The sequence below is a fragment of the Fistularia commersonii genome, chromosome 5 (genome assembly GCF_037954325.1).
Source record: "Fistularia commersonii isolate RoL2024-O1a breed Wild chromosome 5, RoL_Fcom_v1.0, whole genome shotgun sequence".
Classification (NCBI taxonomy): Eukaryota; Metazoa; Chordata; class Actinopteri; order Syngnathiformes; family Fistulariidae; genus Fistularia; species Fistularia commersonii.
In genome coordinates, this window is record NC_141288.1 from 10,392,891 (window position 1) to 10,413,066 (window position 20,176).

At 39.0% G+C, this 20,176-nt stretch overlaps 1 protein-coding gene across 4 annotated transcripts in view; it reads right to left on the reverse strand.

The window, feature by feature from the left end:
* Nucleotides 1-584: 584 nt before the first annotated feature.
* Nucleotides 585-20,176, reverse strand: part of cnot4b (CCR4-NOT transcription complex, subunit 4b) — a 32,206-nt gene continuing 12,614 nt past the window's right edge. For 3 of the 4 annotated variants that reach the window (XM_086146758.1, XM_086146755.1, XM_086146754.1), the window contains 6 exons: nt 20,156-20,176; nt 18,564-18,621; nt 17,578-17,827; nt 16,115-16,555; nt 5,918-6,142; nt 585-3,321 (listed from right to left, as the gene is read on the reverse strand). The exon at nt 20,156-20,176 is cut by the window's right edge and continues 183 nt beyond it. In XM_086146758.1, the coding sequence (XP_086002884.1) occupies nt 3,047-3,321; nt 5,918-6,142; nt 16,115-16,555; nt 17,578-17,827; nt 18,564-18,621; nt 20,156-20,176 (1,270 nt within the window). In that variant the 3' untranslated portion in view covers nt 585-3,046. The remainder of the gene's footprint in view (nt 3,322-5,917; nt 6,143-16,114; nt 16,556-17,577; nt 17,828-18,563; nt 18,622-20,155) is intronic. The other variant, XM_086146756.1, reaches the window with a different exon arrangement.

Below are 20,176 nucleotides of genomic sequence, written 5' to 3' on the forward strand. Positions count from 1 at the left end.
GACCTTCTTGCTGTGAGGGAGAAGCGCTAACCACTTAGCCACAATGCCGCCATTTGTTTTCTATCCATCCATCTTCTGCCGCTTATCCTGCATTCAGGGTCACAAGGGACGCTGGAGCCAATCCCAGCTGTCATCGGGCAAGAGGCAGGGTAATTGCAGGGCCACATATATAGACAAACAACCATTTACTCACTTGCTCACTCATTTGGGCCAATTTTCCCAATTAACCTGCTGCATGTTTTTGGACTGTGTGAGGATTATTAAATTTAATTGTGAAAAATTATTTCTATTTTTGAGCAACCATGATTGTGGATAGTGTGCTAAGACACGACATACAGCTGGTACAAGCTCTTTATGCAGCCTGTAAATGATCTACAATCTGCCTCCTCTCCAGGATTTACCTATTCCTTTCCTGGAAATGCTCCATCATCAACCTTCGCAATCTTTCGCAACAAATGTGTCCTCATGAAGTGGGAAGCATCCACATCCCTGCCCAATGGCCACGTTGACATCTAATGGGCATACCAGGTGGGGAGACACTGAAACCAGTTGTGAAAAGTAAAGAAAGACGGACACAGGAAATCAAATGTAACACCTGATGAAATGTCTTTTTTATTTCAGATTTAGTTTAACTTCAAAAGGTGGGACACACCCCCCTTCTCTTTTTCCTTCATTTTAGTCATGTTTTAGTGGGAAACATGTTAGACTAAAGCCTGCCCTTGCTTCAGAGATGGCTCAGAGGTGAAACTGTCAGGAGTTTTAAGAGCTTCAAAACGGGACGATGGCGAGAGGGTGGATGTTGCCATAGGGTTGTTTTGAGTGGTCCTGAAGGTTTCAATCCCATCACAAACCCGGCAACACATGCCTGCTTTGTTTAGTGCATGCCAGTTGGATTTGCTTGTTTTTGTGAGGCAGCAAGTTGCTGCCGATAGAGCTGCAATCCATGTGAAACAATTTGTTCTTTTCAAGAATCAGTTGCGCTACTTGGTCAATAAATGCTAACAGAGTGGATCTGAACCATGCGAGTCAAAATCGTAGCTAACCAAGTGGGTAGGAGACAATTTGTCATACTAAGACTGCAATTCCGACACTGTGATCACAGGCTCTGCAGCAACATCAAATAACATGATGGCTAAAAGCTAAATTGGTTTTTGGGAGACAATCAACTGAGAAGACAGTATTGATCAGTCTGTGTTCAAAATGTCTCCTCCTCTTTACTGACGGAGGTGGCAAGCCCTTTCAGAAAAATTGGGGCAAAACTTTATAATCACGATTGTTGTCAAGTAAGGTGCTCAGTTATTGGAAATAGTTGAAAAGATACAATGCCAATTTTGACTGTCTATTTTGAATAACCAAATACCCTGGGAGAGAAGGAATCATTGACGATTTCTATTCTAAACACAAGAGTTTTTCTCACCACTGCGCTTTTCTTTTTTCATTCAAACTGCTTCTTGTGCAACTCCAAACTGGATTAAAGCAGCAGGGGGAAAAAAAAACTGAGTATCATTTTTAATTTATTTTTTATGTACTACAAAGTTTTCGCACCTGACAAATACCTGACCCTGAATCTTAGCACAGAACCCTGTTAAACGAAGGCTTGGTCACACACCCTGTTTGTGCAAAAATTAAAACAATGCTCCTCAAAACTGAAACACAACTGATTGTTATTTCATCCATGTAGACACATGTGCCACTTACTAGTGTTTGTGCGTTCGTGTCTCAACAAGCTTGAACCCCACTTAACACCTAAACAATGTGCCGTGTGAACTTTCATTTTGTTTCCAGACTCGTTCCCCCCCCGTACAGAGGTGATATAAGCCTCACAATGTCCTTTAGAAAAAGATCGCAACTTGCTTGGCAAAAAAAAGCATGTTTGATTTAAATTCAATTGTATTCAACTTCCATTTATGCCACACTTCTAAGGAAAATGTATGTCGTCGTGAAAAATCTCATACATGACTGCCGTGACTGTTACAATGATCAGACTCAAAATCCATTCAGAAACCAGGATATTTAAAACCTGTCTGACGCTCATCTCCTCACCAAGCCTGACATATTGTCCATCGCACTTTTCACAAAACATCAGCATGATCCAGTTATTTTTGGCATCTTATATAAATATGCATTAGAATTAATACTATTTTGTGGTTTGCCATTAAGTCAGAGTAAAATGAAAGCAGGAAGCAGTACTTCTCCTCGTGTCAACTGATTATCTGGGCTGGTGTTTAAACACTGCGGCCCATTGGACCAGCGCAACCTGCTTTGTTTTCTTGGGCCATCTTAGGCCCATCTGCTACTGGCGTCCCTCAGATCAAGTCCATGTTTAACACAACTAATCCGTCAACATTCAGTGGCACCGAATATCACTGAAAAATAAATAATAAACAATTTGTTTGGTGTCAGTGTGTGTGAATATATATATATATATATATATTTTTATATATATATATATATATATATTTCAATTGTGCCCACAAGGGGCTTCAGCGAGCCCCTTAAAGCCATTGTAAACTGCATATGTAGGACTGGTACCTGCAGTTGTCAGCTGTATTGTTGCTATGTTTCATGCCTTCCTGTGCATATCTTGGCTCCACAGAAGTTTAATTCATGCTACATTTGCATAGGAATGATAATTTTATCTTTCTCTTGGTTTTAATGCTCTGCTCCTCAACTAACCTGAAGAGAAACTAATTCGCCATGCAGAGCACATTCCTGGTCTGGAGCAACTAAATCAGCACCTGTCTGATACCAGAAGCTGAATAGTGTTTTTGCCCTTGACTCTCTTTAATCTGGCCCCTAACTGGCTGCGAGCCCCTTTGTCTTGTTTCTGAGCAATGGTGCAGGAACATGAGGAGAGTGAAGATGTGTTAGGGTTTGCATTAGAGGGTGTGACTGGGTCAACTTGTCTGGACCAACTCCAACAACCAATCAGAACACTCAAGAGACCATGAGATCAGGAGGAAATGAAAATAAAATATCATTAATTGTTAATAGTAGTGTGTCTGCTGATTTGGCAGTGTGTGTGCGCGCCTGTGTATACGTATGTCTAGTGGCGGTCGAGGCCTGTGCTCTGTAACAGGTCTGTCTGGGTCTGTGTTGGGGGTCTGAAGGCTGCCTGAAAGCCTGGGGGAGGAGAATGGAAGGGCCCGGGTAGACCGGGGTAGTGTGCCCAGCTGACTCTGTGGGGGGGCTGCTGGCTTCCATAGAGGCCGCTGTGTGAGGGGGGGGCTTCCATCTCTGTGAGTGTCTGTAGGGACTTGAGCCAGTGTGGAGGATTGTCGTCGTGGAGGGAGTCCAGACTGCTGCTGGACGCTGGCACCCCTGAGGAGAGCATCACATGACAGTCTGTTAAAACCATAATAAAGCTTCTGCATGTCTGTTTGATATTTGTGGGATAATCTAGGATTTCAAACACCGGACACACACGAATTAGGAGTTGCTGGTGGGCCAACCAGTCAGCTGTGACCCCACATACTAAAGCCAGTTAAAAAAAAAGCACAATGTCAGTGACATTCAGATACATTTTGATGAGGTCATGGAGAGATGTGAATGATTTAATGGTAGGAGAGAACGTTTTGTAACATTGACAAAATATAACAATCCAACGCCAGACTGAAAACCAACTCAAAATCGAGGTCACAGGGTGTAAAAAAAAATGTTTCAAATTGTGTGCACGTCATCTGTGGTAATTTCGGAGGAGGTTGAGATTTTTATTTGTTTCACCTCACAGTATAAAAATAACATCAACACAAGCCTGTCGTCAGTAAAGACATCCAAAGGTTGTTTTTATGGTTACATTGAACCAAGTTTCAACGTCTTAGCAACCTCAGTGTCAAGTTGTACAAACTCATCAGATCTTTCACGTTGATCTGTAAATTATTTTGAGCAGCAATATCTTTCTGATTATCAACCTGTTCAAGATTCTGTCTCAATTTGGCCAGAAAACCTCTGATGACAGCGCACTTAGATCCCCCAACAGCCAGTGGAAAGCAAGCATCACCAACAACCGCGGAGTGAGCTGAGATCCTTCCAACGTGCACAAAGTGAAACCACAGGGGCCTCCATCATTATTCCATTAGCGCTTAGAGTGGGATTAGATTGATAGCTGGAGTGTGATTGATCTGAAGGTGGATGAAACTCAGCCCTCTCCCAGTGGGTAGAGCTGGGCCTCGTGGCAAGTGGGGGGCTGCTGACCGCAGGGTGGAGAGCTAAACGAATATTCACTAGACAAACTATTGACTACTAGAGCAAATATGTAGAAATATGATATTATGGCTAGCCCAGCGAAATCAGGTCAGTTCCTGTGGGAAGAACATGAATCATGATAATCCAGAAAGGATTATGGTGAATCCAACACTGAGTATTTTATTAGACTCTGCAATTTGGGCTTTTCTTACAGAGGACTTCAGCAAAGCTCAATGTCATTGTGCGAGTCACTTTGGAGCTGAATAACATAACTAACCTTCATGTCATGCCATTGGTTGTTTTTTTTTGTTTGGATTTTGTTTTTAAATATACTTCCAGACACAGCTCATTGTCTGGTCAAAAGAATAAATAAATAAAATAAAAATGTAGGTCACTCCACAGCTTTCGCATTAGGGGAAAATTGGTCAGTTTATTTACGTCATTCATGAATCTTTGTCAATTTAGCTAGGAGGAAAACCAATAAATAGGAAGTGCATGATCGGATGGCTTTAAAAAAATTAACAAGAAATTAGTCCAAAACTCTAACCCTAACCCTGAAATAAATTGATTACTTTGAAAACATCGAGAAATTAATCAAAAAGAAATTACCAGACAATCACTGGGGAAATAGCAAGAAAGTAAAATAAAAACTGGCTAGAAATAACAATTTACGTTGAAAAATCAGAAAAACAAAAAAAGACAAAAAAAAAAATCCACATAAGCCCCTTTCACATTGTAAAGACTATTTGCAGTTCCCAGAACTTTTTTAGTTTAGGAATCTTTTTGATGCATTTAGACAGCAAATGGACCAGATACCTCAATTCCTAGAACCATTTTGGCTCCTACCCTGTGGCAGGGCCTTTTTATGATTCCATAGGAATTCATTTGATGTAGTTGCTTGTTGATTGGTAGAAGTCATAGGCCACGCTCATTACCATACTTTTTGTGGACTGTAATGCACCATTTTTAAAAACATGTGGTCACGAGCCAGCTGTTTTCTTGCTATTTGCTCTGAAACTAACAGAACAAGTGAGAAACGGACTGATGAAGAGGTCAAAGCTTTTGTGGTCTGCTGCGCCACAAAGGGAGTTCGAGGGCTTGCAGCAGAACATAAACATTTTCACCAAAATAAGTACACAGGAGTTTTCACATGGCAAAGCATTGCAAATAAAAATACTTAAACCCATTTAATAGTGCATGGTTATTATTCCCGCAAAGCAGGCGCTTGTGTCATACTAGTCCCTAATGTGGTCCTTTGCTGCCTGTGCAAATGCCTAACAAAAAGGTTCCCCAGGAGGAGGGCAGTTCCTGGAACCAAATTCCAGCTGAGCTCTTCTTGGAATAGTTTTCCTTGAAGTGGCTATTGTTCTGGAAATAAGTCATGTTTCTGGGTTAGAGTCTGACAACACCTTAATTCTAGGTCTTCAAAATTTCATCTGAAATCTAAACTCTGGAGAGAAATTAAATATTTTTTTCCTTTTAATGCAAGCCAGTTAATCTTTTCCTAGTTTTCAAGGAGTTTCTAAAATGACAATTCAATGCCAAACAATAGAAGATATTTTGGAATCTTAGCAATGTACCTTTTTTTTGTCCTTTTGATCCAGTCTAACAGACGAAACAACAGCTACTTTTACTTGTTTACACCTGCAGTGTGCTGTCATAAACCCCAGCAAAAACCAATGTTTCAATTTACATTTTTTGACACCCACATGGAGAAACCATAGTCCCTTACCGGTGATAATGGCTGGGTCCCTCCAGTTGGCTGCACTGTCCCAACTAAACCTCCCAGAAACCCCAGGGGCGCCCGTGTGGTTGATGCTGGATGAAGAGGAGGATGAAGAGGATGATGAGGAGCTGGGCAGTCCTCCAAAGTTGATGTTAATGTTGGGCAGCAGAGCTCGGAGGCCATCCTGCCACTCTTTCATATTTAGGCTCTCCACGCAGCCGCCGCTTCCTGCTGGAAATAAGGTGCATCAGTGGCAGTGTTGGCTCTGTACCCTAACATTTAGAAATATTCTGTGTATCCAGGACAAACATTTGCTTGCGATTCCTATCCCTGCTGATACAGAACTCTGAATCTTTTTTAAATACAAAATTAGTCATTTAGCATTGACATGACACTGGAAGTGTGTTTTCAAGCAGACCATAGGTTCTAGGTCAGTGGGTTGGGGTTCACAAGCAGCTCTAGGGAATCCATACATTTTTTTCAATGTATATTTAAAAAAAATAGTAATTTCGCAATTTCTTTTGCAATACAAATACATTTCAAAAGGAAACTCAATCCAGCCTTTTGATATTAAAGAAAAACGTGAATGAAAGCGTGCAATCAAACACCCTTGGGTGGCAAAAGTAATTACCAGCACTAAAGGCTACTTAAACGTCGCATGGCCATTAACGATTGGGTGTTTACAGCTCTAAAATGAAACAGCATTGATTGCGGATTTCAGAGTTGTACTGAAATTATCATTATATGATGCTTTTTGGCTGAAAATCTGTCGTGACAACCTAGATTCCCAAAGACAGTCTGTTTTTCCTTTTTACTCTGAGTAATATTCAGTAGTGAAATCTACTGAATATTTTCAGACACACATCACCCAATTTAAGATCATGAAAAGCAAAACTCAAAAATTACAACTTTTGTCGGAAATTATGCTTTTGGCATGATAACTATATATGAGATCTTCAATGTGTATATTATTTTGTTGCAAATGACAGCCAAGGAAACATTCTGGACTTTTTCAGAAGAGCAAGAGAGGCTTTAAACCCAGCCTTCGATATCAAACATTCTATGGATGTTGCTTTGTTTCAACTGTAAACATGATGTTATCAAAAGCTGGATTGCCTATCAGATTGGAAATCCAGCCTTGCTGCTTGTTACATCACCTGTGTGTTGCATTTATGTTCCCCTGAAAGTACACACAACTTCACAGACTGCCCCACGGTGGCTGCCGTCATGATGAAGTTCGGAAGAATGGGAAATACTCATATTACTGTTTCCTCCAATTTCATGGTACCTGCTTACTGTTTGAAAAGTAGCAGTTTGGACACAAGAGTCCGGCAAACCACATTTTGTTGACTGCTAGGCAGTATCTTTAATTTTCTCAATCTTTTCCTGACGAGTTCTAAGACCTCTGTAGTTGATTTCTTCAATTTCATTTTATCTATATCTTGAGAGAAGTTTCTTTTTTTCAAGGATTTTTTTTTTTTTCAAACATCGTAAAATCGTTCATATTTCAAGGTAATTCCCCCATTCATTTTCGGTTATATTTTCATGATTTGGGTGATAATGAATAGATAACAAATCCCAAATTTGGGATATAAACATAAACCCCTATTCATTTTCAGTTACATTTTCATGATTTGGGTGATAATGAATAGATAACGAATCCCAAATTTGGGATACAAACACAAACCACGATTCAATGACACAGTTCTACATGAGAAAGGTATTGGCCAGTCTAGGACAGAGAGCTGCTTTTGAGTGTTGGAAATGGTGAAACGCTTACTGTTGCTGTAGGGCCCTGAAAGTAGTGGGGATGCTACCATGGCTGAGTACTGGAATAATTCTAGGCGTAATGAGACACTGCGGAGAGGCTGTCTCACGAGGGCCACAGGCCTCCCTGTTACCATGGCTCTATGAATAATACATACTAATTGACAGCATGATTGTTGGCCTGCTTCTTCATTAATCCTGGCGCTTAGACTCCTCAAAAAAAAAAAAAGATAGGGATGAGGAATGTAGGAATACACCATAAAATGCTGTTACCAAAGCAAGGATTTCTTTAACTAATATGTAGCGTGTGATTAAGCAGAAACATGCAGGCCCGGGTATTCTCCAGTGATCTCAGCCCCACCACTCCTTTGTTTTAATCAGCCTGTCAGGTGGGGAGGCAAGGCTGCCATTATCATCATCACCTATGTTTCCATTTGCATCCCCAGATTAACAAGTACTACCATGTTTAATTTATGAGAATGAAAGCAGCCGTCCAAATCAATTTCAACCAAGTTATCCAACGCCACTCCTGGAATTATTAATCACTAAATTGGAGATTAGGGGAAGGTTGTCGGCCTTCATCGCCTCATCTTCCTCAGCTGCAGTGATTTGACACCAATCTGTGGTGCCACAATTATTAATGAGGTCATTAGTTATGGCTTGGCCAGTTATGGCTTGCCCACATAACGAAAATGAATACCTCTGTGGTTAGAAGGCCTTTTCAGATGTCTTGTCGAGTGCTTTGATATTTTCATCAAGCCAGTATAAAAGCCGAGCAGCAAGCGCAGGTGAACCCACAAGTCCTACCTCTGTCCACTTTGCATGAGTAAAAGACACTTTCTGACTGACAAAACCATGTTAATTACCAAATTACTACTGCACTGTTACTACTGCAAGTAATGCCATTGTTCACTGCTAGTCGGCACTTTTGCACATGTTTGTACTATCATCATATTGATTAGGTGCAACTTGTTAAACAAGTCCTACCTGTTCATTTACATTGTTAACACTTTTTGTTTATTTTTAGTTTTCTATTTTCGATAATATTTTTTTGCACTGTCCACTTTCTGTTGTGAGAGGTTGAAATTTCCCCACTGTGGGATGATTAAAGGAATATTCAATTCTATTCTATATTAAGTGATTCTGAATTTTAAATATTTTGTTATTTCTTCCCAATCCTCACGCAACTATTGTGCTAATTCTGCAGTATTTTATTGTTTTAGATGAATATTGTGTTTCAGGTGATATTTTTAAGGCATCTTATGGGCAACTTTAACACATCTTTCGGTGACTATTCAGGTTTCCCCTTTCTCTTTGGAGGTAAGTTTTCATTGTGGCTTCTTTTCAGGTAAGTTTAGGTGGTTGTCAGAATCAGAATCCCCCTAAACTGCTCCTATTTTCAATGACTAATTTTTTGGAGCACCCTTACCGTTGATTTCATTAGTGAAATTAATCATTTTTCAATGTAATATCATTGTGTCTTTATACTGAACCTTCTACAAAGGTTTCTGAAAATGCATTCCTTGTTTTTTGTTTTTAAAAGGAAATTAGTGCTAATATTTTGTTGATTTTGCGTTAATATAATATTTAGTTTTCTGTTTTTTTTTTTTCTTTTTGAGGTCATCTCTTGCTAACTGTTAGCTAACTCATGCTGCTGTGAGAGAATGCCAGCTCCAATCACCTGAGTAGTCTTATGAACTGATGGCTGTTCCAACAACAGATGATTAAGGATAATGGAGATACCATTAGACCTGTTTAGTAGCTAATTCTAACCTCATTAATAGAAGCACTTATCAAAATCTAAGGGCAGTTCAGAGTTGGTATGGTAATCAGACAAAACCCATCAGTTTTTGCTCATTTATCTGTCTTATCTGTAGCCTTACTGACCTTCTGATGATCTGCTGGGGGTCATGAGGGCGGGCAGATAAAGACAGAGCGACGACTAGACCATGCAAAATTAAATTAACACATAGTTCTGCTGAGGGAGATAGAAAAGCAGCTATCTAAGTAGTTTTCTAACGGCCCTTCAGTGAATTAATAACCCGCTGAATGGAACCTTTACAGCGCCAGGTGTTTCAGGTCTGCTTTCTGGCTTCTGTCAATTACATTTTATGAGTAACAGATAAAGTGTGGAGTTTCTGCTGATGAAAATCCTCCACTTCTCCCCGACCAACATGCTAAAGCTTATCTGCCACTACACTGTGTCTCTGGTTAAGTCATATTCACCATCAAAAGCACCAGACCAATAAACTTTGTGTCACCCATCAAATGGTGAATAGTATAACTCCAACTCCCTTCTAATGTTTATAAAATCATAACATATATTATGTAATTTCAAGATTTTGAATTTGTGTTAGAATATTGTTATCATAATTTCCTGATACACAGGGCTTTTCTTCTGCAACTACTGCTCCTCTACTATTAAAATCTTGGCAATTTCTTGATAAATGTCTTTGTATTTTTTTACCCATTTTAAACTGATATTTTTAGTCATTTTCTAATTTCGTGGCAACTTTTCCCTCTATATTTTGGAGTATTCTTTTTGATATTAAATATATTTTTTTTTGCTAATTTTGGTGGTATTTTTGTAAATTCTTAAAGTATTGCTTTTGATACTATTAAAGGTGATTTCTTGCTGGGTTATACAGGTCTGAGGTCTGTTTTTTGTAACTTAAAAGAAAGAATCAGGTTGTTTTGGTTACCATGAAGACGGATTGACAAATCAATGAAAGATTGAAAGATTGAAGATTGAAACTAGAATTACTACAATAATCCTCATTCTAAACACCAGGGAATTATCCATCGCGATGTTCGAGATAATAAGAATTCATTGAAATCATTACGACAGTCAGATATAAGTAGATATACTGTATGGGTTTATTACCCATGTCTGGTAGTCAGATATGAGATAAATATACAAGTAATCATTATTTCAATAAATCCTCCAATCCTGATTTATTTGGCCCTTTCCTCGAACTGGGATTGAAAATAACTTTTGAGACTTACAGTATTACATGAGTATATATACATTGTCGTAGTAAATGAAATGCTTGAGTGAAAACACCCTCACATTGTCTAGGGAAAAAAAGCTCTGGCTAAGCATGGGCTCATTCAGACTGTTGCTTGTACTAAAGGCTGTGTGACATCAGAAAATGTTCTTGTGAATGTCTCAAATCCTTGTAGATCTTTCTAATTAGCTGCAGGGCAGTTTAGGAAGTAATGTTTTACAAAGTGAAATGCAAAAAAGACCCTCAAGCTGCACCAGATGTCATAATAGACTAATGAACAGTGCAGTACACACAAGCAAAACAAAATGTCATTAATCACATCAAATGTCAGATGAATTGGAGGAAACAACGCAATCTTTGCTAACTGCCGAAGATCATACGGGCTGTAATTTGGTATCTTATTGTTGGGAGTTCATGTAGCCTTAAATGACCCTTACAGCAGCCTGACAGCTTTACAACACATGGCCTCATGTCCTATTTCCAGCAGGGGTGTATAATCCAGCAGAATGCAGTGTCAGAGGCAGGGGCTCCATTCATCTCTAAAAAAAAAAAAACCTGGCCAGAGTCAAAATATAGTGGGACGTCCAAGTTCAGTCTTCCACGATATGATCCCACAGAACAAGAACACTATGGACTCTACCACTGACATCCAGTTTAGTCCTTGGTGATGGTGATGAATATTTTAACCCAGCAGCTCTCTTAGACCTTAGAAATGCTGTAAAAAGGTAATTTCCCGCACCAGTAAAATCTGTGAATGTATCAATTGTTCTGGAGTAGCTTAGTGCTCAGTGTAAGTTTATGGAGCCAAGTAGTTTTCAGGCCCAATGACCGACACCATACTTCAAATTCCATAGTTTGGATACTACAAACATTTGCGTCAACTTGAGGCTCTTTATCCACCTGTGTAACTAAATCCATGATTTACCGAGGACAAAATGATGCTGTATTAAAGAAAAAGCTCAAAAATATGTGCAACAAACTGACACTGTGACCATGCCACTTGTAATAAGAGAAGCTGAGATACACTTTCTCCAGAAGAAGGCAAAGACATGATGTAGGAGACGTAATGTGGGTGTGACATGAGTCATTCATCAGCGGATATTATGCTTCATGTATACAGAAGTATGACAAGAAAATTATACAAACAACTCATATAAACACCTGCATTGAAATACTCTCTTGTATAGATGAATCACATTGCAAAGTAGCTCCCACTTATAAAAATATAAGGTCAAAAACTAAGACACAACATGGAGAATGATAGGAAAGTTACCAACCACCAAGGCACCTAACATATGTATGGACTGCTGAGTTATAACCCTGTATTCACTCAGTGGGGCCGGTATAACAGAGTGTGCTGTGATTCCTAAAACAACATCTTACATCATCTCAACATTTTTAAACAAGGTGAGAAACACAATACTATGATTGATACTGAATATGAATATTGAATATGTGCCAAAAGATTTTGACAAAAGCGTCAAGAAGGCCCTCAAGAAACTTTACAATCAACGATGATCGTCCACATAATTTGTAGGAATTTTGAGGAATGAGGCAGAGAGTGAAAAGTCTCATTTATTGAGGGGACTTTGAGAACCTATGAACTATTAACTCAAGGCTCTAATGCTCCCCATCGCACCGGTGTTGCTTTGTATCCGAGCAGGACTGGCACAAACCTATTTGTGATGTCACACACCTTGCCTAGTCTCTTAAATCAGATTTCCCGGGAGCTGTGAGAAAACTGACAGTTTGACAGCAGGAGAATGTTTACGTATGGACTGATCAAACTGAGCGCCCATCATCATAGTGACACTCGAAACATCAATCTGTATGAAGGGGAAGGAAACATTTCTGACTGTGGGGGAAACAGCATTTGATCTCATCTGTATGGGATGGAGGTGTGGGTTATGGCGCCTCTTTGAAACTGCTGCCACGCTTATCTTCAAGACATTAACTTGCTGACTAACCTAATCCATTGCTGCTCTTATCAGAGACACCTGAAGGTTTAATTTGGGATTTAAATACCAGTGTAGTCTGAAGAGCTAAAATAAATCAGCAGGAAGGAGCCTGGCCTGTGTTTGGTGGACTGAAACAATGGCTGAGAAGCAGACTGGAATAATTGCTGAGGCAGTTGTCAGGCAAAACTGAAGTATTACAGACCACTGTGTGCTGCGTGCTGCCACCAAGTGGTCGATAAATGCTGTGTGAAAAAAGGTGCCGGATCTTCAGCTGCTTCATTTCAGTAGGCTGCCATTTCTAAATGTGTTACAGATTTAGAAAACAGTTAATGGTCTCTGGTGGGCCTGAGGCCAATATCATAAGCATCATCCTTTTTATCATGACTTACGTCATGTATTATTTGATAGCAGTGAGGAACACTAAGTTTTGGTTTTAGTTTTTTTTCCCCTTCACTATGTAAAACTAAGGCTGGATATTGGAAAAAAAATACATTTACAACTGACAGAATTCAGAAAGCCTTTTTGGAACAAAGGTTATAATATGCATAAGCATGGAAAATGAGTTGTCAGATAAATCAACAGTCTCTCTCCAGTATTAAATACTATTTCTTGTGATTTATTCATTTTCTGGCACAACTTATTTTAAGTCAAGTCTTGGCATCTTTCCATTATTTTCTTATAATGTATACAATTGTAATATTTTAATATAGGTTTTCACAAAAATTCAATTTTTTTCTTAATCAATTTAAAAAAGTGATACATTTACCAAACAAATTTGGGGAAAAAAGAAAATGATTCTTCCTGTACACATTTTACATACATAATAAACTTCCACCCCAAAAATCCTAAGACACCCATGAAACATATGAATACTGGGGAATAATGTGAGATGATGGCAATCGTGTCTGTGATGTATTTTCACATACTTCTTACTGTATTCTGTGACGTGAAATCTTAAAAAAAAAAAAGTTTAAATAATAATAAAAAACATTATAAGAAAATCATTTTGTACTGCTTTGAAAACTGCAATAATTTCCAGGATCAGTTTCACACAAACAGGAAAGAAAGGGGTTCAATTTGGCAATACAACCAGGGTTAATAGCCCTGGTGGAGCACATTTCACAGTGTCCCTATGCTTTCCCTGCCTTTCGCAGTAGTGTGAGGTCCCTGCAAGATGCATGGTTGACACTCACACTCATTTTCACGCCTGACATTAACATATGTTCTGAGACACATGTGTTCACACTTCAGCATTAAGAAGTGTGACTTTCCCAGCCTGGGCAACATGGTTTCCATTACTTCAAATTAAGAACACTGTTTTGAACCAGCCTGTTAAACTTGGCAGGCTGTGCTTGCAAGCCACACAGGAGATATATTATTCATACCATGTCCATTCTACATTTACAGTTAATTGAGTTTTTGTGAAATTGGGCTTTGTTTACATCTAACTAGAGGGTTGAAGCATAGCATTGTTGTCATTTGCGTTTCAAGTGAAACTATAATATGGGATAGGCTTTGATTTGGCTTTTATGGTTTTTCACCATCTTTTGGAAGCATTTCAGTATTAAAATAAAACAATGTGATTGAGTATATTTTCTTTTGCTTTTCATGTGATCTTACCTTTTCAGTTCAGATCTATGAATTGGAAAATTAATGGATTAGAAAAAAATATATTGTGACTTTAAGAAGGCAGGTAGTCAACATCAATCTACAAGATTTGATTGGCTGTCAGAATTAACAAGCAAAAGTAATGATCTGGATGTAGACAGTCAAATAACTGGAGTGCAGATTTGATCTAATTTCTTACTAATTTTAAGGTTAATTTAGTGCCAGTTTCATAGTTGCCAATTTAGTCTTGGCATTGTCCAGAGAAAATGATGGTTATAGAGTTCATTTACCGGTAATTGGGAGAGAGGGGTATTGTTCAGCTCAATTATTTTCTGAAGTCTTCCACTTTTCAATATCAAGGAAAAATCCATGAAATAATATAAGATTGACAATGGATATATAGCATAAGTGGCTCAGGCCAGACTCCGCACCTTGATGTCAGGTCTGAGCAGACCCTTACTGTTGCTTTTTATCTTGCTCAGTTTCGAATTAGCATAAAAAGCCCTAGGTATAAAAATATAGCTGCTATGGTGAGAACACTTGTGCTAATTTATGTGCTGCTTGTTCAACGGGTGATAAATTGCTCAGACTGTCTGCCAGACTGGTTGGATTTGTAACATTTATAGTTGACTCGAGTGAACCACAAACTATAAAGTGTGTTCCGTTGTCTCTGCTGTGGCCTCTGTGCCCCCCGATGCAAGCAAAATGAGTGAGAAGCAACTTGAGAGGCCACGCATTATAGCGCTATTCCCTGGAGGGAACACACCTCAGGGGTGAACTGGGACTGAAGCCTGGGCAATACCAGGATTCTAGATATTCATATTTGGAGCTAAACAAAAAAAGTCTATTGTCAGTGGCGCCTTATATAACTTCTATGTCAATTCAAACAGAAGGTAGTATCAGCAAAAGTATTCTTTTTGCAGGATGACAAATTGCTGTGTACCTCGTATTGTATGTAGTACTGCTCTGATGTTTGAACTATAAATGTTGAACAATACAAAGAATGTAGGGTTTAGGAGTTGGATATGTCAATTTAATGCTCTGAAGACTTTAGATCAACATCAAGGAATTCGAATCAAGGGGAGTATGAAGTAACTTCAAAGTCTTATAATTTCCTTAATAAATATTTTTTATATATTTTAGTCACAATTAAATGAAATGAATTTAAATTGGAGACCAAGTTTTAGAATAAAAAAAAACAAAATAGTTAAGTTGATGGGTTTTTAAACTTTATAAAATATTGTTTGAAAAGGGGGCTACTATTTAGTAATATTAAGCAACAGAGTCTCGTCACGAAAATATCTGGTCACATTCATGGGTATCAGATGGGAGAAAAGGATGATTTACTACATTTCTTAAACCCGATATTACAAAACTAGTAACACAGCTGAAAGACTGACCACAGCATACTTCACAAGTGGTACAGCACACCATAATAACTAATGAGGCTCCAAACAACCAGCATGACTTTTATTTCATTACAGAAAAATCTAAGAACAACCACTTAAACACCGCTGACTTGAGTGGCAGCATGAGTGAGGGCTAGAAACGTGACCAAACAATTCAGTTTATATTGTCCTTTGGATGAAGCTGAAACTAACATTTTCGTTTGTATTTACTCGTCTGTACATTAACGTTTAAACTAAATTACCATCATGCTGGTTCATCATTAGTGCAGTGTGTCTGTTCTTTAGAATAGGTCAAATCAATATTTTGATGAAATGTGTAAGATTATTTAGGGTCATGTACACAGAAAAATGGCAGAATAACTGAGAGGTTGTGTGCAAAGAAATAATTAGAAATTAAACCGTACTGGTATAAACATACATTAAACAAACACAGGTGGGACCGCCCAGTCTTACCTGTGACAGGGACTCCGCCCAGACGAGCACCGCAGCGTCCAGGCAGCACCGTTACATCCAGGAAGTTGTTGTGTGATGAGACCGGAGGACTGACCGTGTGCTTCAGGTGCACTAAGTTAACGTGTGGAGAATCCATCCAGGACTGACGAGAAGCTGACGATGAAGAGGAGGGGCCGTAACCTCCCCTCTGTGTGAATTGCTGGGGGAGGCTGCTTTTGACCGGGAGGTGGTTTGGTACTTTGTTGGGCAAGGGCCCGTGGATCCTCTGGGGCAGGGAGCTCAGGCTATCCTCAACACAGAGCTCTTTCTCAATGAGGTCGGCCAGGGCCTTCCGTGTGATGTCAAAGGGGTCAAAGCCAAGGTCATCATCCTGCTGTTGTTTGGAGGAGCCGAAGCCGAATGCCGCTTGCCAGTCCGTAGACGACGACACTGGAATGGTCTCTGAAGACACGTGGGACACAGGAGATCAAATAAGGAGTGCGCCTACCATTATATTTGGATACTGATTTGAAACACAAATGAATTTTTGCTTGGGGAATTGTGTTGTGTAATTTCATACTGTTTTTTTGTCATTTTTTTCTCAAATGTTGGTAACTTCCGGCTAAAATCAGAGGTAACTCCAATTTCTTTCATTCAAAAGGTCCTGTTTTAAGATAATATCTATTGTAATTTCTGAATGGTTTGATGACCAGGATTTCTTTGTAAATATTATTACTGAGGTTGCCAATGGCAGCAATTTAATTTCACTAACACTGCTAATGCTTCATTTAGCATAAACAGAAAATACTGACTCTCTGCTCACTGGAGATGACTATCAAAATTATATGGACCTATAGGTCATACTGTAACAACTGTCATCTAACACTGTGCCTGAGATATTATGAACATTATGGGTATTTGGATAAAATAATGCAAGGATAGCCTATTATTCTGTACAATTTTTGGAAGTCTACATTGTGTGATAACCTCATTTGACATTTGTAAAATTTCGTCATCTAATAAAGTGAATAAATAAGTTGAGACTTGATTAGTCAGCAGGAACGGTGGGAGAAAACATCTCTTCAAATTATCCTGCTGCTAAAAATCAACTTTCTCTTTTTAAAACCAACCAGATGAAAATGTGCCTTTGGTATTTTTTTCTGACATCTAGACAGTAATGTACGACTATGAGGGAAGTTAAGAGCCATCAGAGATTGATTACTCCCAGTATGAAAGCGATCCATGAATAAGAAATCTAAGACAGGGTTGTGTTTTGTGAGATCACTCTGCACCATGAATAGCTATATATCAGAATTGCTGTCAGGTGGAGGTCATGCATTTAGCCAAATTTCAGCAAAGAAATGGACTGAAGGGAAATTAATTACACATGGATGAAGTTGCAGAAGCCCCCCCCCCCCCAAAAAAAAATAATCATAAAACTGATAAATGGCTGCAGATCAAAAGATGCATCATCAGTCTTCTACCTGAGGTGAAGAGGCTCTGTGGTTCTGGTGCAGTGGGCCAGTCAGTGTTGTTGTTAGGGTGGGAGCCGTGCGGTCCACTGGGGAGGGGATTGGGGTGCCTGAAGTTACTGTTGTCTGAGAACAGCGACTGGGATTCTGGAGCAGCCCCCTCAAAAATGGAGCGAGCAGTGTGGCTTGTGACGCTGATGCAGCCAACCAAGCTGGGCTTCCTGAGACCAGGAGGGGGCGACGGAGAGTCACTGCATTGGACCTGATGGACACGAAGAGTACAACTCGTTTTTATATGAAATGGAAGACTAAAACTACAGCACACATTTCCTCAATGACTTTCTGCCTGTTTTATATGAAAAAATACAGCTAAATTAAGGCTGCGGAATAGGTCTGGGTTTAACTATCAACATATGCTAAAATCACTCTTTTTTGACTCCCAAATTTCTTTTATCAAATTCCTACATAACTTTGCTCTAGTATTCAATTACAAGTGACATGGTCTAAAAGTCCACATGGTTTTATCGCTGACATGATTCCAAGCTTTGAAATCTGACGCATTATCAGGAGCCATCTGATAGTTACACCTACAGTAACTTTAATGGGAATAGCTTTAATTAAGACCATACGCAACAATCAGCAACCAAAAATACAAATGGAAAAAAAAACCTTGAAAACCAAAGATTGATTTGGACTCATCTTTAATTTATCAACTAATTAACTAAAAATAAAGTTTTAAATCTGTAAGAGATTATGAAAACTTTGCCACTAATACATGATAAATTGGAAAATGAAAATATCACTGATTATAATGATCATTGGTCAGAATTCATCAGTAACAGTTGAACTGATGTTATTTCCCATTTCAAATCCCACAGCGATGAATATTGACATCAATGGTGGCATTCAGACTATACCGCTGTATTTTTTTTGTCCGTATGGCCTGAACTAACTGGACTACAAAAGAGAAAGCCCACTGTAAATGATCCATCTCTTACCATCTGTGAGGTTTCACCATTGCCTAAACTGATGATGTCTGGCAGTTTGTCACTGGGGCTGTAAAGCAAAAGGCATACAAAATCTTTGGATTTGACCTGCAACAGCATCCTTCAATGTACCGTGAATATCAAAGCAGTCATCGTGTTAGCCCTTCATGCTCCAGATGGACGCCAGGCAGTTTAATGAAATACTGAATCATTGGTCACAAGCTCTTGCTTAAAATGCTTGTCACATCATCAAACTTTGTCACAATGACAGCCACGTTCATCACAGCATTGGCTGCTTGAACCTGAGTGAACCCAAACACACAAACATGAGCTGTCAGGCTTTTGATTCTTTTTTTTTGGCCGCGAGCTGGAGGTATTATGTTGAGTCCTCTCTTTGTTTCACCTATATTAGCACTAAATTAAAAATTAATTCTGTTTTTCCCTTCCATATCAGGCTGCAATTTGTAGATTTTTGCTTTTTGTATTTAAAATAACCATTTTCATTCTGTCATCACAATAGTGGATCTACTACTATAATTTTAACGCAATATGCAAGTTTTGAGGCACTTCTTGTCATGATGTCGCTTAATCTCTGAGGAGGCAACAGACTAAGTCTGCAGTAGTAGCAAGTACCTGCCTACCTTGCTGGCCAGCCACACGAAAGAGAAAGCCTTATCCTTTCGCACACTATTTAAGATTGTTGTTTGGGATATAAATTCCTGAGGAGACTGAAAAATTCCCTTTTTGGATGATCTTGTGGTCTCATTAGGTATGCTGTAAAATTCATCGTTGTCTGCTTAATTGAAAATAGCATGATGCCCCCTCTGCTCCACCAGTTTAGCACTGCTGTCAATACCACCTGTTTGGATTGAAAACCTGCTGGAGGGGGATTGCACAGCTACTGTATTCATAGTTTGTTGTCAAAAATGTGTTTGTCTTAATGAATACATTTTTTTTTTGTTGATATCACATGACTAAGATGGATGATTCATGTACAATAATTGTAATGACAAAACAATAATTTCATTATATCTGCCAGGATCCCATTAAGCTGTCTGAGTTATGGCTTCAGTCCAATGTACGCCATATCCCTCCAGAAGCATTTAGACAATTTAATTCTGTCAAACCTGCTGATTTGATCATTTTCAGGATACTTGTGCCTCTGCCATGAGAAAGAGGACTAGCTAGTTTAACCAAATTGTCATAAGTGTGTTAATCCCAGTGCATATTAGAGTTACTCTCTCTTAACAATTTAAATTTTTTCTCAGGGTTCGTGAGGTGACTACTAGAAACCAAACAAAATTTGCTGAGGTTTTGTCACTTCTCTTAATGAAGCTGTATTTGACCATTTTCCTGTTCATACTCGTAGCAATGGGGCCGTACAGGAGAGATATGCCGAGGACAGTTTGTTTATACTTATTTGGTTCCTTGTTCTGCTTGTTTTGTATGTTCCGTATAATCCAGTGCTTTTTAATGGTGCAACCACAAGTTGCAGGCCAAACAAATACAGATGACATTTAGCTAATGTGCGGAGACTTTCAAGGGTTTAACTCTGGAGCAATTTGTGTTGGTGTGTGCGAGTGGGTGAAGTTAACATGGTTTACCTAGCAAGGTCACAGTGTGAG